We start from the raw sequence: 26,439 nt of genomic DNA on the forward strand, positions 1-26,439 counted from the left end.
CTCTTTATGACATCAAACGGGAGAATTTTCAGTCGCGCATTAGCTTCACCTCAGCGTCATGCGCGAGTCAAACGAGCGCGAAAAGCTACAGCAACCAAATGAGCCTCAGTAGAACAACTGTGAACTGCGGTCTTATGAGATGTTTTTAGACTATATCAGTAAAACACACTTTCCTGTCCCATCAGTCGTTTTACTATGCTCACAGCGCACACTCTTCAACAGTACGCAAATATGTTGCGCACGCTCTTCATCATAAATAACCCGCACAAGAGTTATGAGCATATATAACTAGTTCTGTCGTCAGCTTAGTCATGAAATTACCAAAAAGGCGATTAGCTGCAAACTTTGCATGTATAGGCTACGCAGCACACAAGACCGTCTCTTAAATGCATGTACTAAAATATATTCTAATTCTGCCATTCGAGATCACAATATAAGGCACAAGCTGATATGTATTTTTTTATTTGTAATTTAATGCACAAATAAATGTGAGCACAGTGCACTTATACTACGAAATATGCGAAAATGAAACCATTTACATGCATAAAATAATATTTTGGCATTTATGTCTACTGTTGACTTCCGGCCTTTTTCACATTTTTATCACTATCTATATGTCTCATCCTTGAGTATGCGATGTTAGAGAGCAAGCATTTGGGAGTTTTTAGAAGCTGACTGAGCAATAAAGCTATAATGAGCCCTTTATTACCTGGAGGTGAGGAATAATACAAAAATTGTCCTATTCATTCAGTATTACTTGATCTAATTCACAAATATCTCAATTAAATTTATGTAGAAATTAATTGTACTCAGTTGTGTTTTCGGCACTATCATCGTCAAACAACATCCTGGCTAATACAGGGGTACTTAAGTTCAGAGGCCAAGTGGGCCGCATTTAACCACATAAAATGCAAAGTGCCACAAACTACAATTTGAATAATCAATATTTGCAGATTTACTAATTTAGAAGTGCAGTTTATTACTAATTTAAGTCTTGCTTGTCCTTTTTAAAATAAAACTGAACATGAATATATATATATATATATATATATATATATATATATATATATATATATATATATATATATATATATATTATCAGAGATGTGCAGTGGTGTTCTAAAATGAGGAGGCATTTTTTTTAAATCAAATTTAAATTCATATCCCAGTCACATTTTCTTAGTTAAATAAACATTACTTACACTATCAAAAAAATGTATATTTTTTTTACAAATATTTTTACATTAACAATGTAATGAATATTCTTTTTATTAAAGGCATGTATGAATCTCATTTTACATTTTTAAAAAAAGTGAAAGTCGTGACATTTGTCAAGTATGGTAACCCATACTCGAAATTGGTGCTCTGCATTTAACCCATCCAAGTGCACACACACAGCAGTGAGAAGTGAACACACCGTGAACACACACCCGGAGCAGTGGGCAGCTATATATCCAGCGCCCGGGGAGCAACTGGGGGTTCAGTGCCTTGCTCAAGGGCACTTCAGCCATGGGTATTGAGGGAGGAAGAGAGCGCTGTTCATTCACTCCCTCCCACCTACAACTCCTGCCAGCACAGAGACTCGAACCTGCGACCTTCTGGTTACAAGTCCAAATCTCTAACCATTAGGCCACAGCTGCCCCCACAAAGGATAGGTCTGTCAGAAATGGGATTTTTTATTCCAAAATAATTATTTTATTTTATTTTTAAATAAATGATTATTTATTCCAAAATAATAACTAAAGGCAGTAACAATTTAAACAATATATTTTATTGTGAACTTATGTTCAGCTATTCTTTTAAATAATTAACTTTTAACAAGGCTATGTTTTAATTGTTTGGATCATCAGTCATCAAAGCTTGGTAAATATTGGTCACAGACATGGAGATTTACTTCAAATTTAACCAAGCTGATTACTCATTAAAAGCTCCCACAGATCAAGTTTTCAGCCCATTTAAGTCTTATTTTCACGTAACAACGTGGTTATATCTAAGTGTGTGAGCTCTTTACTTACTTTTTACAATTAGTCTTCCCATTAACACCATTATATTGTTCATTCAGACTGATTTGCAAATGCGGAATGCGCATGAACACAAAAAATGTTTATCGCACACACCAATCACATCCGAGCATAACAAGTCATATCCAATCAGATCACATATCGCCTCCTCTCACATGGTGGAATCTATGGATGCGAGACGGGAATGGATTTTTCCAAGCCTTCTTGATCTCCATTGGTAGGGCTCAAAAGGGGCGTGGGTCTAAGGGTGTCAGACAAGAGCTGAGGGAGGTGATCCAGACTAGGCATTCTCAATGCTCTCATCTGGACCAGAGAAAAACCTGAGCCATCTCCCCTCCCCCTGAGAGTATTACATCTGCTTTCATCTTACTCCCCTTAATTCCCCTAAAAAGCTTCCCACCTGACTGAGGTTAGGTAGGAGCCTCCTGCGCTTGCATTGCAGGCTCTTATGCTGGGTTTATGATATTTTGATGTTTTGGTTAGTTTCTATGTCTCATAGAACTACCTACTGATGTTCCGGACCCCAGTGCTCTTCGGACTTTACCTCCAGCCTATATCCATGAGCCTGAGTCATGCGTGGGAGCCATGGTTGGTGAGTATGATCCATTTAATCTACTCTACTGCTAGGTCTTGTGTATTCAGTACTAGCCTTTTTCTACAGTGCTACTCGGACCTGTTCTATTTTCTGGCTTTTAAGTTTGACCCCCTTGCTAAGTCAGGACCTCCTGCTGTTGACTGATTACAGTGGTGGTTTCAGTCATCGGTAATGGATCCAGGCTGGTGATAGCCCTCATCTTCAGCTTGGACACGCAGCCTGGGCTTCTGCGGAAGTCTCCTCAGCATCAGGTCCACAGTATAACGCTGCAATCTCAGGACCTGCAGGTCCTTCTCACGAGCTAGTACTCTGCTGAGTACATGCTTCGTGACATGCTCCCTGAGGGGTCCCCTGAGATTTGAGTCTTTCCTTAACCATCATGCACTTTCTCTGAGTTAGAGCTCCTCTCGCTGAGGCGTTGAGGAGCTCAACACTCCGTAGACGGTCAGGCCTGCAGGTCCTCCCTGTCACACTGCCCTTATGGTTGAACCAGTAATCGGCCCTCTGTGGAGTGGGCTTGAGTACACTGCGTTCCCTGAGGTAAGATGGATTTGTGTTTTTGTGGAAACCCCTCTTGTATGCTTCTGCTCTGTGGAGCAGTAAGCTCTGTACACATGAATCATTATTGGGTGCCGCTATTTCTTCAGATTCTATCGGGCCTGGTTATACGGGACCCACACTCTCTATCGAGAGCATGAGACTGTGTCCAGCTGCACTTTTATGCCGGGCATATACTGTGCGATTTCCGTGCGAAAAAAAAAAGAAGCAAAAAAATATACTTGAGTTGCGCAGACAATGACACTGTATATGGACGATAGCCAGAGATATCTAAAATAAAATAAAAAAAAATAAAATAGCATCAGCTATTGGTGATATTGAGAGGATATTGGCATTTCCAATTAATTAATTAAATTATTATCATTATTATTATTATTATTATTATTATTATTTTAGTACTCTATTATTAAATTAATAGATCTACTACAATTAATTTGCCCTGCAATAATTTCACAGTTCATTACCGCACAACTGACGTGCAGATAATAAATGATTCAATTAGCTTACTCCTCACTGAAAATGATTTAAAACATTTAGATATATTCAAAATGAATAGGCTTATAATTAAAATTCCATCTAAAGTAGCCTATGTCCGAACACTGTAAGAATCAATCAATGAAAATATAATACTTGTTTAACACAAAATACTTCAAATCTGTTGTTGTTGTTGTTGTTGTTGTTTTTCACTACGTAGGCCCTATATCAGCTATAAGAGTTTTTTACCCAATATGTCTCTCGTCTTCTCTGAGAATATGTGCTGTTAAGCATCAGATACTGACAGCTCGGTCAGTTTTTACTTTCACTTTCTGTAGCTTAATGAATTGACTGGAGTTTAAAACTTCTTCATGGGCATAACGCTCATGCAGTTTGCATATTTTTTGTGTGACATGCACTGGCTTGCTTTCATTGTTTTAAAACTGAAATATTTATAATTTTGCATTGTGTTTGTCTTTATCACTAATTGCAAAATGATGGACAATGGTTCACATTTCCCGTGATAATAACATTTTATCAAAAGATCTCCCTCTTTTCATTTTCTTTCTTTCAATATTAAAGATTAAATGGTTAAAGTTAAATTTTCGCGCAGGCACAGTGAAGGAAAAAGCACTGAGTTTAGGGCAGTCGGATCGTAGCTCTGCTTCAACTGTGCGATACCTTCACGAGGGGCAACCAAAATTCCTGACATGTCAGAAATTCATCCGACCGTCTGATTGCCTGTCGGGAGAGATTTGTCGCTTCTTGTTTCCCCCTGTACACTGCACGAACACTGCACAACAAACGTTGCACGACAAAGCTGAAATTTGGCCTGACTCAAAAAAAAGAGTTGTACGAGTCAAAATTCAGTTCAAAATCAGACAAAAATCGTAACACATACTGCTGTCTTACCCCTTCTAATCTAGCAGAGAAGTGCTCCCCCTCAATGTGAGGGTTAGCTATGAATCGTGTGCTGTAAGGGCCCGCCTCAGAAAGCATTGTTCCTGAAAAACTTAATTTGCAACAAAACTGAGTGATAGGCCCGTTTCTTTCACCTCCTTGGTCATTTGCCTCTATTTTGGGACCCTGTTGTTCCCTGTAAAAATGTGTGATACCCTTCCAGCAGGATCCTATTTCTGATGTCCCATTTGCGATCTATCTGCTCCCCGGACATGGCTCCCTTTGAGCTTACCCTGGGCAGACTGGGTGAGTCCTCCTCTCAACTTTAGAGTTAGGTCGTCTGATCCTGGGCCATTGATCGCTTTGGCCGAGCTGGGTTCCTCTCTCTCCTTGATAGGGGTTGAACACGCCGCTCTTGAGCCCCGTGGCAGTAACATCAGGTAGTTGGGCCGCTTACTGCCTCCCTGATAAGCTGCCTCTTTTTGGGTCAAGCCAGGCAGTGCTCCCCTCAGCCCGGAGGGTTGCCTTTGAGCCTGCTGCTTCCAATTGAGCATCTGTGAATGTCTCTTATCGAGTCCTCCAACCCTGTTGAGCCGCTCTCCTTGTGGGTCGAGCTTAGCAGTGCCCTTGGGGGTTTCATATGAGCATGCCCCTCTCGATCTGAGCATCTGAGTCCCCCTTCTATTTTTGAAGTTGGGCCTCCGCTCTTTTGAGCTCCGGAAAGCAATCATGCCAGGCGGCTAGGCCATCTCTTGCCTCCCTGGTTTGTTGCTTGTTAAGTGAGCTGGCTCCTCTCAATATGAAGTGCCTCTTGCAAGTACGCCGCTGCCTTATGGGCATCTGTTAGCAGATGCTTCAAAAGTCTGTTCTGTGAGCGTGCCACAGTCACGTAGGACTCCTAGGCTGGTTTAATACAGCTTCGGTTACCCCTTAAGCAACGGTGTTTCTAAATCCATGCTATGGTAAATCCACACGCTGAGCTTCTGTGCACTTTCTAAATCCACATTGTGGTAAGTGTGCACACTAAGCATTCTGCGCACTTTCTAAAATACTGTATGGTAAGGGTTACGTGTAAGCCTCGTTCCATTTCTCTGAGTTGGTTTAGGCCCTGGTTCTTGCCTTGGGCTCCACTCAACTTCTCTGTTGATTGATGAATCTCTGTTGATACATTTCTGAACAGGGTGTTGCAACCAAAGATCTGTCGAGTCAGTTCTTTAAACAGGTTTATTCAGAACTGTTGGTAGTCCCCCTCAGTGGCAGGCCAGGGTCTGGTTTGGTTTTTAGACACCTGGCTGTATCCCCTTAAAGGAATCTCTTTCTTTTGATTCCAGGCCTTGAGCTCTGCCCTAGGCTTGGGCTTCCTAGCCTAGCCCTTAACAGGTAAGTTATTCTAGGTTATGCAGCTCAGGCCTTTTGCCGAAGGGGATAATGTCACTGACAGCCGTCAAGACTTCCTTGGGGCAACTCCCATGGCTATGGTAGAGTTGGTACTTAGTGCTCTCAGTGGTTCTGGCATGCACTCCCCTCAGCATGGCGGCGTGGGTATACAAATCCGATTCCAAAAAAGTTGGGACACTGTACAAATTGTGAATAAAAACAGAATGCAATGATGTGAGGTTTCAAATTTCAATATTTTATTCAGAATACAACATAGACATATCAAATGTTTAAACTGAGAAAATGTATAATTTTAAGGGAAAAATAAGTTGATTTTCATGGCATCAACACATCTCAAAAAAGTTGGGACAAAACATATCAGGACTCGATATAAGGACTGCCCTTGCCCGAAGGCACAAGGTGAAGCATAAAAGACGCTCGGGATTGTTGGTGGAACAGTTGAGCGCTGTGTGAGAAGTTTTCAGCGCACACATCTGAAGCGCGTGCACGCACACAGACAGCCGCGTCTAGACCGTGTGAATACTAAATAGAGCTCTCTTCTGCTTTTTGTGCATGGATGAATAAATACAGACAAAATTAAATCAAAATGCGCATTTTGACGGATATCCTAGTAAACACAGTCGTTAGGCATATGTCTTAACATAAACAGTTCAGAAAGAAAAGGCGTGTGTATCAGTATATTAAATCCGTGCTTCGTTCTTAAAGTGAAAGCAAACTAATAATAAATCTAATGCGGTCAAAGAAAAATACAAGTGCTCACTGCTCCTGACTAAATAACCGTTATAACATCAGAAATCTATATTTAATTTATAGAGTGAAGACTGTGCAGTTATTTTACATTTGATTAGCCTATTACATTTCTGTAGCGTACCAGAAAATTTAATTTTGACTGAGCTGAAAAACCTGAAAAGCAATGTTTATTGAACTTGTGTCTTTGTTGTATTGTAGTTATTTTCTGCTATTGCTCATAATTTGGTTACCTGTAGAAAAGATTTTTAGCACTGAGCCCATAGTAGCAGCCAGAATCGTTTATCCAATTGTTTTTTTTTTTTTTTATTTTTTAAAAAATGTTTTGTAGTCATTTTTTTTTTTTGTGTGTGTCAAATGAGGTACAGAATGAAAATTTTTCAGATAAATGTTCTTGTTATATACTTTGGTTGCATTTGTGAGTTAATAAAAATGTAGATGGTTGTTTAAAATAGATATAAAATATCAAAATATCGATATATCGATCGATATACTCCTGTATCGAATCGAATCGTAATCGTATCGTAGAATTTTTTGAGGTATCGGAAAATATTGTATCGTTGGGTATGAGAATCGATATCATATCGTATCGTGACGAACCATCCGATTTACACCCCTATGATGTTGTAATTGATGCAGTATGTGGTCTGGCATTGTCATGTTGGAAAATGCAAGGTCTTCCCTGAAAAAGACGACGTCTGGATGGGAGCATATGTTGTTCTAGAACTTTGGATATACCTTTCAGCATTGATGGTGCCTTTCCAGATGTGTAAGCTGCCCATGCCACACGCACTCATGCAACCCCATACCATCAGAGATGCAGGCTTCTGAACTGAGCGCTGATAACAACTTGGGTGTCCTTGTCCTCTTTAGTCCGGATGACATGGCGTCCCAGTTTTCTAAAAAAGAACTTCAAATTTTGATTCGTCTGACTACAGAACAGTTTTCCACTTTGCCACAGTCTATTTTAAATGAGCCTTGGCCCAGAGAAAACGCCTGCGCTTCTGGATCATGTTTAGATATGGCTTCTTTTTTGACCTATAGAGTTTTAGCCGGCAGCGGCGAATGGCACGGTGGATTGTGTTCACCGACAATGTTTTCTGGAAGTATTCCTGAGCCCATGTTGTGATTTCCATTACATGTATGTGATGCAGTGCCGTCTAAGGGCCCGAAGATCACAAGCATCCAGTATGGTTTTCCGGCCTTGACCCTTACGTACAGAGATTGTTCCAGATTCTCTGAATCTTTGGATGATATTAGGCATTGTTGATGATGATAACTTAAAACTCTTTGCGATTTTTCTCTGAGAAACTCCTTTCTGATATTGCTCCACTATTTTTCTCCGCAGCATTGGGGGAATTGGTGATCCTCTGCCCATCTTGACTTCTGAGAGACACTGCCACTCTGAGAGGCTCTTTTTATACCCAATCATGTTGCCAATTGACCTAATAAGTTGCAAATTGGTCCTCCAGCTGTTCCTTATATGTAACTTTAACTTTTCCGGCCTTTTATTGCTACCTGTCCCAACTTTTTTGGAATGTGTAGCTCTCATGAAATTCAAAATGAGCCAATATTTGGCATGACATTTCAAAATGTCTCACTTTCAACATTTGATATGTTATCTATATTCTATTGTGAATAAAATATAAGTTTATGAGATTTGTAAATTATTCCATTCCTTTTTCCATTCCATATCCCATAGCAACCCCTAGAGGACACAGTTCTCTCGGAAGGGAACGTTTCAGGTTACGTATGTAACCATGGTTCCCTGAGAAAGGAACAAGACACTGTGTCCTCTAGTTCCCTTGCCATGCTTCAGACGTAAGCTTCAGATGAAGAAGCGGATGACGTGTTCTCCTGGCACCCTTTTATACTGTGGCTGCGCTGGGTGATGATGTCACAGGCTGTCGCCGGCCAATGTTATTGTCGAGTTTAGATGTATGCTTCAGACACTGGTCACGCTGAAGTCATTACCCATAGCGACCCCTAGAGGATGCAGTGTCTCATTTCCCTTCCCAGGGAACCATGGTTACATACGTAACCTGAGACGTTATATCTGTGTTCTTTAAGCCATCTTGTATTTTCATAATAATAAAGTATATTTATAATCCAATGCTAATCGACATAGCCTTTATTACCGTATAGAACAGCGGTTCTCAATTCCAGTCCTCGCAACCCCCTGCTCTGCACATTTTGTATGTCTCTCTTTGTTAACACACCTGATTTAGATAATCAGCTCATTAGAAGTGAGCTCCATGCTCACTGTGTTCCGACTGACATGGTCCCAACACAGTGTTCATTGCTCCTTACTCCCTGAGCAGGGGAAATCTGTTGAAGTTTACTTCACTTCAGAACATTTATTCACGGATTTGCACTGCGCAACATCTTCACACACTGGCAAGTGTGACATCATACACCTCGGTAAATAAATACAATTTAAATTCACGTCTCGCACACTTCAATGCACTTTGAATGGAACATATATGTTCGCTTCGAACTGGAATCATGGCGGAATATCCTTTGATGTCCACTTCACAGGGCACTTTCGTTCAAATAGAACAAACGTCTGAAGCAATAAGAGAACTATACAAAATGTGCAAATAAAAATACATTAATCTTCAGCATGACGCAGGCTGCATAATTAATGCAGATGGACCGCCTGTTGAGTGCCCCGGCCCTATAGCTACTAACCCTTACAGAACTTTCTGCAAGTCAATAACTTCGGCTCTGTAATTATTAAATTATATATGAATGGTAATTTACTCACACATTCAGTGGTTTCTCAAATAATTTTTCTCAAATCAAATCAAATCAGTTTCTCGACACAACTTTCTCATTTGCAATAGCAGATTATGCCAAAAGCATAATTGCTTGGAGAAATTCAAACTTATCAGGGGTAAAAGATGTGCAACCACTCCCCCATTTTCTATGCCTTAACAAAAACAAAACAAAACCAATAAATAAATAAGTAAACAAACAAACAGACAAACTCTTAAGGCTGTTTGACCTGAGGCAATACCCTAAAACTTATTTTTTTCAAACAATACATGTAATATTGCTCTCTTTCTAGTTAAGCAGTTCTGGGGGCATGTATGGTATTTTTTGTTATTTATTTGTCTCAAATGTATTCATATTTTTCACTTTAAAGAAGATATGTATTTTTTTCCCCTTAATTTTTATTCATAAAGATAATTCATGGAAAATATGCCAAGCTTACACGTGGAAGATTTCTGCCACTTTAAACAAATATTTTACATATAAAAATGACATGATTGTACCACTATAACCATGGCTGCACAGGATTACTCGTTGGCTCATCAGCCATTCCCACTCCCTAATATAGTTATTTTCACTTGTTTTGCTTTTAGATTTATATTTTGACATTTAAAAAACAACAACAACAAAAAAACACTGTTGTAGCAATAATCTCTATTGTAATATTTAAAAGTCCAGCACTGTTTTGTACTGAAGTGTGAAATAGCAAGAGTTTTTAAAAACTTAAAACTCCCTGCATCTACATGAATTTGAAACAGTGAAATGTAAATATTTTGAATACCTATTAACAATCTCCTTTGTTTCTCTCGTATGTAAATCGAACATTTATTTCACAAACATACCACAATTTTTTTTTTTTTGATAGGTTAAGCTTACCAATCTGTTTTTCACTTGGATTTGTTGTCCTTATTTATTGCAATATTTTTCCAATTTCCATTTGTTTTTGTTTTTTGCCCCTGTGACTGTGTGTGTGACAGTAATGTTTAAGGTAGAGCAGCTGTGCTCACTTGCTAATAATTTAACTAATTTCAATGTCTAAACAAAAGTTAAATACAAAATTATCCTTTCATTATTATTATTATTATTATTATTTTTACAAATAAGCTTTTGATTATTTCTAAATGAAGTCTAAATGAATCTTAATGAAGATTTTCACAGAATGATTTGGGGGAAATGGGGCCCTATGCACTGCATATAGTGCATAGATGTTGCACCTCTGTGTGTGCCTATATCATAAGATAATAAAGGAATACCACATCAAATTTCCAAATATCCGTGGTAATACCATGGTGTCAGGTCCCACAAATCACGGTACTACACTGTAATACTTTTTGCCACATGCCATGTTGTTGAGACGCTGTGTGTTTCATTGTGAAAGCGAAACTACTTTGTTTGGCCTTACAAAAGAGGATGAGATCCGCTTTGTCATGCCTGGAGCTGATCCGTGCTGGTCGCTTAAGAAATACATCAACTTTGTGCTGTGGATTGCCGGATCGGCTTTCACAGAGCTTTGTAAAAACCGCAGCGTTTCAAAAAGCGGGGCATAGAGGAGAAACAATAATGTACAGCAGGTTATTCAAATCTTACCCTCGAGGGCCAGTGCACTGCAGAGTTTAGCTCCAACCCTGATCAAACACACAAGCATGCTAATCAGTGTCTTCAGGATCATTAGAAAATCACAGGTAGGTGAGTTTGATCAGGGTTAGAGCTAAACTCTGCAGTGCACTGGCCCTCGAGGGTAAGATTTGAATAACCCTGATGTACAGTATGTGAAAAATAATGTTTTTTTTTGTTTTTTTTTTAACCTTTAACCGCATAAATACATTGCATTACACCAAATAATTTTATTTTTAGCAACGTCATATGACCCCTTTAAAAATTATATCAGTCCTATTTTTTGGCCTTTAACATTTTTGCTCTAATAGTATTTCACAAAGTATTTTAGTGCAAAATCAGATCCTAAACCTGTGAAAAGTTAGGGGTAGTCAAGAGGTCTCCATCCTAAGCCACTAATATAGCTACATGAAACCTTGTTTTACAATATTTCTATGATTAAATCACTGACAAAAACATATCCCCTATATCAGTCAATCACTGCGGGCATATTAAACTTGTTGATATCATCCATGGCTCCAGGGCAACCCCGCACTTTCTCTTAGCTTAAGATTTCTCCCCATCCCTCAGCAGCTTTGTGAACAGGTTTTAAGAGAAGACTCTTGCCTAAGAACTTCTGCTATTTATGAGAACTCTTAGGGGCAAGATACAATGTTTTGTGAATACAGGACCAAGCTAAACACTTAGCATGGAAGTGCATTGTTTGTATGATGCTATATTAATAATATGAATATCATTAATATGAATCACTTTTTTAATCCAATGCCTGTAGCCTCATAAACTGCATTAACAAATCAATGCAGAAAGTCAATCTTACATTTATTATAGCATTGTATGCACCTCAGCTGCTAAACCTGTATGCAATAATATTAAAAAATAATAAATACATACAAGATTTGTATGATGTTTTTGTTGAAAATAACATACCATCATTTGCTCCTACGCCTCAATGGGACTAAATGGGACCTATTCAAAGCAATTTTCAGTGAACATTGTATTTATTGTCAGGGTGCACAGTTACATTAAACAAAGCTAAATAAATCAAACCATCCACAAAAGAAAAAAGGCATTCTCGATACAATTCATTGTCTATCCAAGCAACAGATCAATAAATTATGTTTGTGTTCACCAAAGACACTTAACCAAAAGATTGGATCACAAAGAAATTGGTAATATTAAGCAATTATATAATGTATCAAAGGTTTAACTGCATGTAGGAGGAAAAGCTGTGCCGGGTATTAAAGTTACTACATGATATAATATTTACTATTCAATACTTGATTACCAAATTTGTGTGTGTATATACCCCTTTTTATTCTGCACATTTTCATTATATCATATTTGTGACCATGGACCACAAAACCGTCTTAAGTGTCAATTTTTCAAAACTGAGATTTAAATAAATTAAAATTAAATTAAATTTAAATAAATCAACTATTTAAAAATCTGAAATCTGAGGGTGCAAAAAAAGCAAAATATTGAGTATATCGCCTTTAAAGTTGTCCAAATGAAGTCCTTAGCAATGTAAAATCAAAATTGAAGTTTTGATATTTACAGTAGGAAATTTACAAAATATCTTCATGGAACATGATCTTTAGTTAATATCCTAATGATTTTTGGCATAAAAGAAAAATCGATCATTTTGACCCATACAATGTATTTTTGGCTATTGCTACAAATATACCCCAGTGACTTAAGACTGCTTTTGTGCTCCAGGGTCACATTTATCAAATTAATCTGGGTAATACATTCTATAATTTCCCTCAATGTACAACATTGTCAGAAAATTCATCCTGATTTCCATTATACATCCAAACGAACAAATTTAAAAAGTACCTCTGCACAAAAGAAACAAACAAAAAAATAAAATAAATAAATAAAAATATAAATAAAGCTGTATATATGAAGAAAAAAAATAAAAAACTTGCAAAGAAAAAAAAAAAACCTGAGGGAGCATAACAGCAAAAATGTTCTCAACCTAACGATTCGTGAGTTACTAACAGTAAACTGAAGCAAGAACACTGGCACATGGGTTAATGTGGTTCTTGGTCTTTGCACATAATGAAATAGCATTTTCCAAAGTTATTTAGAGAGGAATACATCATGCACCATGCTGTAGTCACCAATCTAGCAAAAGCCAAAGCTCAGAAAAAAAAAATTGGAAGTATAACAAATATGAAAACCCCTGAATAACCCAGGCATTACATACATTAAACCTTTTAATCTTGTCCCCTTAAAGTCATATGAAGAAACAGCGTGTCCATAATACTTAAGCAAGGATGTTTGCTTAGAAGTTTACAGTACAGTTTGATTTGCATTTTAAAGATTATGAACAATATAGACAGTAAATTATAACAGAAGTTCAACACTTCATGTTTGGCTAGCATACCGAGAGACATAAAACAACCAGGCAAAGGCATAAATATAAAAGCAGGAAGTGGTAAGGCTTGAAATATGGCGGCATACAATAATAAATATGTAACAGTACTTTCCCAATAATAACAATAATAATGTGTCACTTTTAAAAACCAGCAACATCAGTGCAGTTCTGGTTTAATACATGTACACTTTGGCAAAGAGGCAAGCACTCAAAAATGCTACTGACACCCATTTCCACAAAATCTAGTTTAAAATTAACAAACAAACAAAAAACTATATATGCTAATGTTTTATTCTACCGTACAGTAGCAGTATTTACACACTTTCACAGCTGCCAAAATATTTGACATTTTACATGTGCTTCTCAGAACACAAGCACACACACGCTACATACACACATGCAAATGTACATGGCAACAAAGACAACACTGCAAAAAAAAATAAAAAATAAGGAAATGAAAAGCTTGTGCGCAGTCACGAGTGCTTAGAATTCTGTACATGTTCAAGCATAAACTTCTCACCCATTTCCAAGGAGCTTTTCAGGGGTCCTTGACATAATATGGGATAAAAGAAGCTTTTTTGCGCACAACAGAATTTCTGTGCAATGCTGAATTAAATGCGACCACTTGGGCGAGAACAGACTTAAGCTACACTGAAATTTGCTTGTGTTTTATGAATGCCCATTGAGCTCAAAGATACAGGATATGAGGCCACAGCACCCCTTATTAGTTCATTTGATATTAATTTGGGCTGTCTAGAAGTTTGCAACATGGGCAATCACATCTGCAGTCTACAGATGAAGCAAACTACATTCTTATCACTGAAGCTGTGTTTACATGTGAGCATTTTAAATTACAAGGACAATATTTAATTTGGAGTGCGTGGACCTCAAATATTTCTGCTTATATTCCCCAACTGCATTCAGTTCTACACTAAACTATTGCTCTACATCTCCCACATGGCGGATGTGTTTTTAGTAACTTTAAGCACTATGCTATAATTCCAAACTCTCTAGCCAGTGTGGAGAAACTATGTCTGGTGGTTTCCAGTTTTCACTATAGCCCTTTACCTCAAATATTCACCAGTGTGGCTTCTCAAGCATGTACTATGAAAACACCACTGGGCCTGTGAACATGGCGCTGTCGGACAAGATAGCTGCCGGAAGTGAAAAATAAAGCATTTAGGTGCAAAAACAAGTGTGTTTAAATAGGTCAAGTATGTACAATGCAAATGAGAACAAAATAAATGTTCTAAAAATAATTATAGGTGTGTGATGGAGAAGGGATGGAAAATGCTGAAGCCATAGACACACACACACACCCAAGCACATACACAGTTCAGTCAAGTCACAAACTCTACAATGGAAGCTTCTTCAGCTGCTCAAAGGTGATGAAGAACTGAAACGTAAGTCAAGGATCACAAGAACATCATAGACTCTGTATACAGTCAACTCATTCATCCAAGAGATTCAGAAGTAACCCCACACACAAATATTATGCTTATGTCACAATATGAATTATGTTTTGCCTGGAGCGAAGTTCAGTGTTTCATGCACTGCTTTTCAGCAGGGGTGCTCATAAATTAAATATTTCCCAGAGTTCACCACTTGTATTGAATGTGTTGCGGCTGCACACAAAAACAAACAATTCGCCATTGTATTCCAATTCCTAATCAAATGACTTATTTGAACTTTAAATGTTAAGAAAACAAAATCATACAGCTCGACCAGTCTGATTCAAGACTGACTCTTATTAGCTAATTATTTTAATGAATAGTTAAAAACAAACAAGGATCAAAAAGACAACCATTTGAATCAGTCTGGCCAATCCTTTAAGCCTGAGACACACTGCACGATTTTTGGGTGTCCCAGACAAAAGATTAATATTGTGAAACAATCACAGCAATTTCTGTGATCGTAGCTCCTAATCAGTGGTCCTATGTCATACAGTGAGAGAGGTTCAAAGATGGCCGTTGTCACAGAATTATTGAACATTATTTTCAATGATCACTATATCCAAAGTTTTGTGTGAGTATCATTATTGACTGACTGTCTGCATGACTTCAATAACCACACACATCTGAAGTATAGTTTGTTGGGAATGAATGAATATTCTTATATACAGTGTCCTCGCAATGCATTTGGACACTTTGAAATGCGATTGGGCTAGTTTTGAGTAGTATTTTGGCAGGTTTTGTTGTGAAAACCTGGCAACCCTGTTTCAGATGGAGCGGCATTTACTACACAGAGCCATAGTTCAATGACAAGCTACACAAAATCGTGTTCATAATCTGCAATGAATCGCCTGGGATTTTGAACGCAATTTTGTGTAGCTTGTCAGTGAACTACGGCCTTGTGTAGTAAATGCCGCTCCGTCTGAAAGCCCATGCTGGCGATTTACTACTAATCTTTATTGACGAGATGCGCATGAAAATCGTATTCGATTTTTTGCACAGCCCTACTTTCAAACACTTAAAGGGGAATTCACTGCTGGCAAGATATGCTTTTTTATAGCTAACTAACCAACTGTGAACACTAAATATCTATCCTGAGGTAAATGCAAGGTCAAGTGACATACTGAACACAAGTTGTTTTATTTGATGCCTTTAATTGAAACTAATCAAAATTTCGGTAAGTTGTCCTGTATCATTCAACATAACTTCTGACATTCATTCATGTTTATTTTGTGGTATGACTTCACTATTCACTATTTTTAACTGTTGGCGCAGTATTATCGGATGACAGCCCTTAAGTCAACACAAGTGATTTTCTTAAAACACAGTATGAGTTACAGTCTGACAAATTTTTCTGCCCTCTTTTGACTAACAGTAAATAATCGGCCCCAATCATCGACTTTTTTTTAAACCATCTGCCAATGGTGAAGGAAAAATACCTTTTATTGGCCGATAACTCTGGTTTAGACCGTTTTTGCTTGTAAACAGTACTTGATCTGTGCATATTTCTCTCCTGATTCAGACAAAACTCTGGACTATGGATGCATTTCAGCCAGAAGCAATGGTTTGAAGTTAAAAACACCTTAATGAATTTGTTGTTTTTTTTTTACAAAAATGCAGCTTTTCGTTTCACAAGATGTGAACTGATGGACTGGAATCGTGTGGATTGCTTGTGGAATAAGGTGATGTTTTTATCAGCTCTCAGTTGTTATCAGACTCTTGTTCAGACAACACTTATTCACTGCAAAAGATCTATTGGTGAGCAAGTAATGTAATGCTAAAAGCAGAGAAATTTACCATTACATATATTGATTAGCAAAATTTCACTTTTGATGCAAACATACTTACACAGTACATCCTTAGTGGTCTAACAGTCCAAATATTTTTTGGGGCCACTCTATATATATGTGCGTGTATAAAAACAGCCAACAATCAGAGGCAATTACTGTATGTGCTGTCAGTTAAAGGGGAAAGAAAAGTACTAACTTGTGTAGTAAAGAAAATGTCTCATAGCTTATGTGAAAACGCCAGCCAACTTCATGTTATGATATGCTGACCTCTAGTGGTTGGACTATGCAAACACTAAAAAACCAAGGATCAAAATATGAATGAAGTCAAAACAATATATTTTAGGCAGCGGCTATTTACACTAAGTGAAGATAGCATATTTTCTTAGCAATAGATGCTATTTACAATAAGTGCAAATAGTGATGGAAGTTATTTACAATAAGTGCAGATAGCTATAGATTCTATTTACACTGTTAAAATAGCAGGATTTTCTGCTATTTATACTACTTATTGTAAAAAGTGGCAATTATCTACACATCAGTATTATAGTACATTATAAAACAGTATGCAGTAATAACGTATTGAGTGTAAATTATAATTTTAATGCAAATTATTAAATGGATGTCACCTTATAGCGACAAAAAAGCCCTCCCTACACCTAACCGATACGCGATTTTCAACTTTTTGATTATTTCCTTCATTTTTACTGAAAATAAATGCTTTCCCGCTGTGATGTGAGATTTGAAAAGGGAGGGGGAAAAAAAGCTTGTTAAAAGGCGGATTCGTACCCGGGTCGACTGCATCAAAAAGACTACGGTACGCGCTTTACCATCTACGCCACTGGAGTTGACGATTGTCTGCCGTCTTTTACAGTGTTGACCATCCCTATCACACGTTTGTGGGTAGAGCTAGTATAAAGCTAGTGTAAATAGCCTCTGCCAACAAGGCGGGCTATTTGCACAGTGTAACTAGACACTCCGTATATTTTATTGCTAAAGGATACAATTATGTTCCAGGGCCCCAGACGCAGCCAGTTGGGCCAGAAGCCTTTATAGAGAGCAAAAAAGCCTTCGTTTTTCCAGGTCTGCATGAGTCCATCCAGGGTGCCCTTGTACAGAGGGTTACCTGCGACCACACGTTGATTCATCATACGTGTCCTCACCACATCCACTGGGTTGGAGGCCAAAGCACCTGCCAGACCACACGTGAAACTGGAACTAAATAAACAGAAGAAACGATATGGATCACGTTCCTCAAAGTCAAAGTTTGTGCCTCATAAATAAATTACATTTTGAATTGACACAGCAAGTACTGGTAGAGATACTCACATGAAATGAGTCAGCACTGTGTCTCCCATGAGGCCTGAACCAATCAAATGCTTCTTGGTGATGTCATAAACTGGCAGCTCTACACCCACCACGATGGCCGCCCTTTGTGCAGTAGGAATTACACCCTGAAAACAATGAAAACATCACAGTTTTAAAGCAAAACCTATAAATGTGTTACATTTAAAAAGCTGGAATGCTACAGAGCAATTCAAACAACTGATGGCCACACATTTGAAAATCTCACCACCGATGTGAAAGATGAGACAATGAAAGCACTCACCCTCCACAGGCCTCGCGTGCCTTCTGTCTGGTAAATGTTGATGAAATTAGACATCATGCTTCCCTGTAACAGGCTGCCTTGAGCCTGCATGCGAATCTGAAAAAGCAGAGGGAAATAACAGGACATAAGATAAAAAAAAAGAAAACTCAATGTGATCGGTGTTGTAAAAACTAAAAAGTGAGGTTAAAGATAAAGCCAAAAAGATTTTTAACACAAGTACACACACAGAGCCAAGAGCATGCATACTTAAGCTCATTAACTTCTTACTACCCAAAATGTGTTCGCATGCAAATGGTCAAATGCTGCGGCTGAGTTTGTGTACTTGAACAACGTGTGTTAATGTCTAAATGAAAAAACACCAATCATGAGATCTATCTGAATATACAGGTGCATCTCAATAAATTAGAATGTCGTGGAAAAGTTCATTTTAGTAATTCAACTCAAATTGTGAAAGTCGTGTATTACATAAATTCAATCCACACAGACTGAAGTAGTTTAAGTCTTTGGTTCTTTTAATTGTGAAACCCACCAATTCACCATCTCAACAAATTAGAATACTTCATAAGACCAATAAAAAAAAGAAAAACATTTTTAGTGAATTGTTGGCCTTCTGGAAAGTATGTTCATTTACTGTACATGTACTCAATACTTGGTTGGGGCTCCTTTTGCTTTAATTACTGCCTCAATTGGCGTGGCATGGAGGTGATCAGTTTGTGGCACTTCTGAGGTGGTATGGAAGCCCTGGTTTCTTTGACAGTGGACTTCAGCTCATCTGCATTTTTTGGTCTCTTGTTTCTCATTTTCCTCTTGACAATAACCCATAGATTCTCTTTGGGGTTCAGGTCTGGTGAGTTTGCTGATCAGTCAAGCACACCAACACCTTGGTCATTTAACCAACTTTTGGTGCTTTTGGCAGTGTGGGCAGGTGCCAAATCCTGCTGGAAAATGAAATCAAAATCTTCTAAAAGCTGGTCAGCAGAAGGAAGCATGAAGTGATCCAAAATTTCTTGGTAAATGGGTGCAGTGACTTTGGTTTTCAACAAACACAATGGACCAACACCAGCAGATGACATTGCACCGCAAATCATCACAGACTGTGGAAACTTAAGACTGGACTTCAAGCAACTTGGGCTATGAGCTTCTCCACCCTTCCTCCAGACTCTAGGACCCTGGTTTCCAAATGAAATACAAAACGTGCTCTCTTCTGAAAAGAGGACTTTGGACCACTGGGCAACAGTCCAGTTCTTCTCCTTAGCCCAGTTAAGACGCCTCTGACGTTGTCTGTGGTTCAGGAGTGGCTTAACAAGAGGAATACGACAACTGTAGCCAAATTCCTTGACACGTCTTGATGCCTTGACCCTAGCCTCAGTCCATTCCTTGTGAAGTTCACTCAAATTATTGAATTGATTTTGCTTGACAATCCTCATAAGGCTGCGGTTTTCCCGGTTGGTTGTGCATCTTTTTCTTCTACTCAACTTTCTATTAACATGCTTGGATACAGCACTCTGTGAACAGCCAGCTTCTTTGGCAATGAATGTTTGTGGCTTACCCTCCTTGTGAAGGGTGTCAATGATTGTCTTCTGGACAACTGTCAGATCAGCAGTCTTCCCCATGATTTTTTAGTCTAGTGACCCAAACTGAGAGACCATTTTGAAGGCTCAGGAAACCTTTGCATGGCTGATTGGCATGTCACCATATTCTAATTTGTTGAGATTTGTTGTTTTTGTTAAATGTGAGCCAAAATCATCACAATTGAAAGAACCAAAGACTTAAACTACTTCAGTCTGTGTGCACTGAATTAATTTAATACACAAGTTTCACAATTTGAGTTGAATTACTGAATTAAATGAACTTTTCTACGACATTCTAATTTATTGAGATGCACCTGTATGGACAAAACTTCATATAAAGTACCAGACTATACACTGGTCAATTCTGCGGGGTTCTGTGCTGGTTGTAGATGTGAAAGTAAGGGCTGGCTAATTCCAGCATAAAGTGCATTACAGTAATCTAGCTTGGTTAAAATGTATGCATGAATGACAGTCTCCAAATAATTAAAAGGAAGACATTTTTCAGCTTGCAAAGTTACTTAAACTGCAGAGAGCTGGCTCTCACTACAGAAGTGACTTTGTCAAATTTTAATTCATAATCAAAATAACTCTGAGGTTATTTTATGTAAGAATTATCTTAGCCATGACTCACCCTGCTTTCTATATAATTACGCAACTGCTAAAACCTAATGAATATATAATGTAAATAACCTAAAAAAAACACTCATAATCTCAAACCAGGAGAAAAAAAAAACATTATTGCTTTATAAGTACTATGCATAATTACATTAACACATTTGGGATTATTTATGCCAACATTTGTTTTGACTGGTTTTAAAGGATATGTGGATTTGATTTTGCTTACCTTAAGCACATCAGTTGGATTTGCCAAAGAGGATGACAAAACTCCAGACACCACACCACAGAACACATTAATCACCATAGTCTCATCTGAAAAAAAAAAAAAAAAATAAGAACAGCCATTAGTTTCAGAATGTCTTTCAATACGTCATTACAAAAAGCCACAGAACAAAAACAGTTTAACAATTCAATAATAAATCAATAATATTACAAAGAGAGTAAGGCAGGAAAAAGATAGACGAGCAATAATCAAATTACTCATTCAAAAACTAATTTAAAAATCACCCAAAAAGCCCTATTTTTGTAAAAGCTCTTTAAGTAAAGTCTTGTTCCACTACTTTAAGATGTGGCACCCAGCCTTTATTGAGCAAGGCACACAAAAGATAGATGAATGAATGAGATTAGAGTTCAGTGTGATGATGACAGGAGAAAAAAGCTACGCCTACAGTACATCAAAATAAGCATTTGACACAAAGTGGCAACATCCTTGGAAAAGCATGCAGAGTGAAAGCAACAGAAATTGGCCAGAAGAGCCTAAATAAGGCCTGTTCATTCAATACAATAAAAAGCTACGGTCCTGGCCATTCTTAGATTCAAGTAATACAGATACTGTTTGCAGAGAAGAGAAGATTTTGTACTATGTCAGATGGAAATCGGCTGGCGCCAGCACCAGATAAGGTAATGCTAGAGACGTGTCTGTCTGCCGCTTTAGCACCTTTTGTTTGGACCGCACATTAGTGATGGTGGTTACACCTTGTTTTGTAGTTCAGTATTGGTAGAGCTGGGTAATGGTGGAAAATTGAGCTAAATGCTCAATTTAAGTCTCAAAAAAAAAACCTATTCCTTAAAAACCTGTTATGTAAATCCCACTGTGTGTTACACCATTCACTTAGTCAAAAGCCACCAGCTGAAGCAACAGTCACAGGTGAGAAAACAGAATAAAGTCCAATAAGGTTTGTTCCTGCAAGTCAATCAGGCACATTTGAGCTTCCATTTACAATAGTGCTCTATACAAGTGCTTTGATCAATGTTTATATGTGAATAAAAGCCTAAATTAAATTTGTTCATCCTTTAAAGCAATAGCATTTTGTTGCATGTCTATTAACCCTTGTAAAAACTTTTTGCCAAATATCACATATGATAAGGATTTTAATATGAGCCAAAATATAGCCAGTAAGTAAGATGAAATTCTGATAGTTTGTAATGCAAATCAGTAAGATCTTTATAACAGTATAGTAGACCACTAACATAAAAAGAAAATACATTTTAGTTTTCAGTCTACATCACAATAATATTAATAATGTGATTTTAAAATGCTTAGTTTTATGATCATTAAGTTCTGGTGTTTATATTTCGGAGACTGTGAGAAGTACAAATAATTATTTCTCAAAAACCTTGATACATTTTAACATGACTATCCATACATCATTTTTTAGAAGAAACCTGAGGGATATTTATAGAATTACACTCAAATGATTTTCAGGCAGCTAAAAAAATTAATGATCAATAAGATGGCATGTAGTAAATTGTACATAGCAGGTTTTTCAGCAAAGACTTGATCATGTTAATTTAGAGGCTTTAGAAATTTGCATATTAAATATGATGTGTTACTTTTACAATCTCAGTTTTAGGTAGCTAATTAAAATGCATTCTTACACGTTAAAATGCATTACTTAGGCATATCCACACTAACACTACTCATGGCAACTAAATGAATGCTGGACTAATGCTCAACATTGATTTCGGTAGAGTCTGTTAACAGTATTACTCTACCCTAATCTATGCATGCTAATAAAAAACATGCACTCTTTTGACATACTTTTTGACATCCCGTAAACCCACCTTCTGGACGACTAACAAACAGTTTCTTCAGTGTGTTGTATGTACCGATCTTGATTGTCCCGTAGGAAGCTTGCCGGAGGAGCGCAGGTGAAATTCTGTGAATAAAAAGCACAAAACTTCAAGGTCAATGCTTTATTTCCATACTGGGGTTAAAGACTAACAAGCACATAATGTCAGGATTAACACAGAGCTTGAATGATTAGCCATTGCTGTTTTTCAGAATAATCAAAATAGAGAACTGCATCAATATGGTCTTTGTTAGTGTTAGAAAACATTGAAGACTGCACATCAAACATTTTTCCCCATTCATAAAGCAATGACAAAATCATGCAAAGCATATATGCAAAGTTTTGTGCAAAGAGGTTCAACAGAAGTAGGACATTTTACCATAGTTGATTTCACAGCAAAAGCAGATTTTTTTTTTTTTTGTAAGAAAATATATTTGTTAGACAAATACAGCATCGTCCCACTTCATAATTAAGATTTAGACAAATATTCTTTATATTCAATAACTTACACTAATACAGTCACAAAGTTACAGCACTTTAAAAAAAAAGGAAAAGATATTTCTTACATACATTTAGAACTAGATTTTGTTTTTTCTGAAAAAAAGTTTCTGTGTCCATGTAAAATGTTGCCATGATGCGAAAGTGTTGTGATCAGTGGTGAATGTAGTACACCAACGATCTCCAACCATGCCCACGGAGAGCTACCATCCTGCAAACTTCAGTTCCAATTCTGCTCCAGCACACCTGCCTGTATTAATCAAGCAACCCTGAAGACCAAATAATCCTGAACCTGGAAGTAGCCCTGGAGACTTAGCTCTGACCCAATCATTGAATCAGTGGGTTTTTGACTCAGGAACATTTGAGACTGGATGGGTCCAATTTACAAAAGCATCATCCTGTGAGATTTGCAAGCCCAGTGAATAGTTCATGAATCAGATGACAGATTTATTGCAAGACAAGTGAAAAAAAAAAAAAAAAAAAAGTATGTTTTTCTAATGTGTTTAATGTATATATATATATATATATCTATATATGTATATATATATATATATTGTATATATATATATATATATCTATATATGTATTTATATATATTTTTTTGTTATGTTTAATTTGTTTACATGTATATATTTATATTATAGATAAATATTTAATATATAAACAACATGTTTTTCTTAAATATATACATGTATGTATTTATAGACAATAAATATACACACTACACGCACATATATTATGTAAATAAAAACTTATTTTGGACGCAATTAATCATTTGACAGCACTAAAAAAAAAAAAGTTTTAAAAAAAAAGTTTAAATGCAAAATTTCTATTAATAATAATGAATGCATAGACCTAAAATTATAGGAAATGACAGAAACAGTAAGCTTCTGGCCAGAGAAAAACAAAACAACAAAAAAAAAGCACATTAATATGTGAGATGATGGTTTGAAAAACAAAATGCTCAAGTGACACACAGACAACACGAATAAGCTAAACTCGAACGACAGCAGTCTGCTCATGCCAAAGCAGTGGACCCAGTTTCACTTGACTCAGCTCCTCTACAGACCCGTGCAGACCATGTGAATTAAATATCATCTATATTTAGAGTTTGTTACAGCTATCAGCTGTATTTAAAACCCTTAAATCACTGCATCGGTTGCAAATATGCCTTTAAAAGGGAACACAACTACGATCTTCAGAAAATATACGACAAAACACCATAACACTGTTGCTGAAGTAAAACAAAAATGCTCCACCACAATTGAAGCATTTGCTGTCACTCAGAATACTCAAATAACCTGCACTCACCCAGAGTACAACGCCCGGATGCCTTCTTCACGACCAATCCTGAACAAAGCGTGGAACATGCCCCGATATCGGACCTCCATACAGTGCGTCTGCCCTTGAACCTGGAGCCGTGTTTTTGTGAGATCAATGGGAAACGTACCTGCAAGATTTAATTATCAAATGATCAATGGTGATTTAATATTAATATTAATGCTGCATACTAGTACTTTATCTATTATCAGCTTCAGTTGTAAATATATACCGTCTCTCTTATATTTCATCTAATATCCCACCCCAGACTTTTTCAGTTTTATTGTACACCGTGTGGTGGGGAATGTTGTTTTTCATGCTCTGCAACGTTGTGCTGAACAAGAGCGTTCTTGCGTTAACAAATCACAGTCCCTTAATGTGGCAAAAAAAGTAATTGTGCTTCTAAAGAAAATACTGTAAAATCTATATGACAGTATATTTCAATAAAGCAACTAATAGCAATAACAATGATTTAACCAATAATAATTATAATAATGTTAATAATAAAAATTTACTTGCAATGCATACATTTTATTGTCATCACCTAATGATTATTTACTTTTAAGTGTGTCAAAAAATTAGAAACAAGTTTCAATATATCAGTTAATTGGGCATGTAAGCAAAAAAAATAAATAAAACTAAAATATCTATATTCTCCTTCAAATATTAATATGCATTATGACAGTCCATTTGAGATCTTAACATGTGTTAAGGCATGCTCTATGCAACCATTAATGACCAAAGAGATCTGTACTAGATGATGATGATGATGTAAAAACAGCAGGTGCACAGACTCACCGAATTCTGCGACCATTGAGGCCATTCCCCCAAAAACAAACGGCTTCCAGTTCAGGTTTGCCATTTCTGTTGCGGCCCCTTCGGCTTGATGGAGTCCTACTAAAAACAGCAGAATGCCAAAATAGGAGCAAATCAGCTGTTTTAATCTCACATTGTACAACATAGCGCTACCCGTCTGTGTTCCAGCCAGTCTTGTCAGACGTATAGACAAATGTTCACCGGAATAAGACGAACCGCATTAAAGACTCATTGCAAGCGCCATAGGAAATTTGCGGAAATCCTATTGGTTGTGCACGCTGTCAATAATTCTGTCAGCCATGCCGATTAGTCGAAATGATCTGATGCTCCACCCACTTCCGCCACCAAGAAGGTTGAGTGACAGCAAGCAGCGGCTCGCCTGTTTTGATCAAATCGTGTAACATTTTAACTTTTAAGGTTACCGTTTGAAATTTAAAAGAGTAGCGTATAGCCACCAAACGCACGAATATAATACGATGTGTCTATGTTGCTGACTTAGCATGAAAGATCGCTGTTCTTGGTTCAGTATCGAACATCTAACGGCTTGCAACTGTTAGCCAGGTAACTTAGAGCAGAACTCCTCTCACCATTATAAAGTACAAAACTGAGTAATCACGACTTTCTAGTTAATATCGCCTCGTGAGCTCACATACCTGAGGGCTTGGTGCTTCAGTCACCTCTGTTATTTTATTTTGGACTCCATCGTCTCGACCACATGTAGGATTACTGTACTTTTCGCAGTCAAACTCCAGGAGCGCACATACGGCATTCAGTTTCCCATCATGTGTCACTAGCAGGAACTCAATTCACCTCTACCGGAAGTTCCCGCCCGGAAGTTTGAAAGAGACTAGACTCCCCCACCCCCTCCCCTTTTCAATGTCACCCTGCCTCTCAAGCGGAAGCAATCAGTGCGCTTTGATTTACATTTCACCCTTTTTTAAAGAAAATAAATTAATTGTCAAATTTGGGTGATCCTTCATGTAATACCTTTTACAGGTTATGTTTTCATTCAAGCAGTAAATTGTATTGGCTCACCAAAAATAACAACATTCAGAGATCAAACCAATTTTAGTAACTTTATTTCATTTTCATCTTTACACATTTTTATCATTAGTAGTCTGCAGTCTGCTCCTTCCCCGTAAAATTACAAAAATAAAATGTTTTGTGAAAAAGTACTGTTTAAATTCTTACAGTAGGCCTTGTAAATGTTAAAAGATTTATTTAAAACTGTGAAC

General features: G+C 37.3%; 1 protein-coding gene across 3 annotated transcripts; it reads right to left on the reverse strand.

Annotated features, from left to right (window-relative positions):
- Positions 1–12,684: 12,684 nt before the first annotated feature.
- Positions 12,685–26,044, reverse strand: LOC109111565 (brain mitochondrial carrier protein 1-like). Of its 3 annotated transcripts, none has more exons than XM_042747887.1 (9): positions 25,858–26,044; positions 25,187–25,282; positions 24,380–24,518; positions 22,563–22,657; positions 20,725–20,810; positions 18,310–18,405; positions 18,030–18,154; positions 17,705–17,918; positions 12,685–14,858 (listed from the first exon to the last, which is right to left on the reverse strand). In XM_042747887.1, exons 2-9 carry the CDS (start codon positions 25,248–25,250, stop codon positions 14,817–14,819), a joined length of 861 nt encoding a protein of 286 aa, XP_042603821.1. In that variant the 5' UTR covers positions 25,251–25,282; positions 25,858–26,044; the 3' UTR covers positions 12,685–14,816. The 3 variants fall into 3 exon arrangements, with proteins under 3 accessions (XP_042603821.1, XP_042603820.1, XP_042603819.1); XM_042747886.1 differs by having other exon boundaries at positions 25,187–25,285; XM_042747885.1 differs by lacking the exon at positions 25,858–26,044 and having other exon boundaries at positions 25,187–25,769.
- Positions 26,045–26,439: the final 395 nt, after the last annotated feature.

This window comes from Cyprinus carpio, chromosome B21 (assembly GCF_018340385.1).
Source record: "Cyprinus carpio isolate SPL01 chromosome B21, ASM1834038v1, whole genome shotgun sequence".
NCBI lineage: Eukaryota > Metazoa > Chordata > Actinopteri > Cypriniformes > Cyprinidae > Cyprinus > Cyprinus carpio.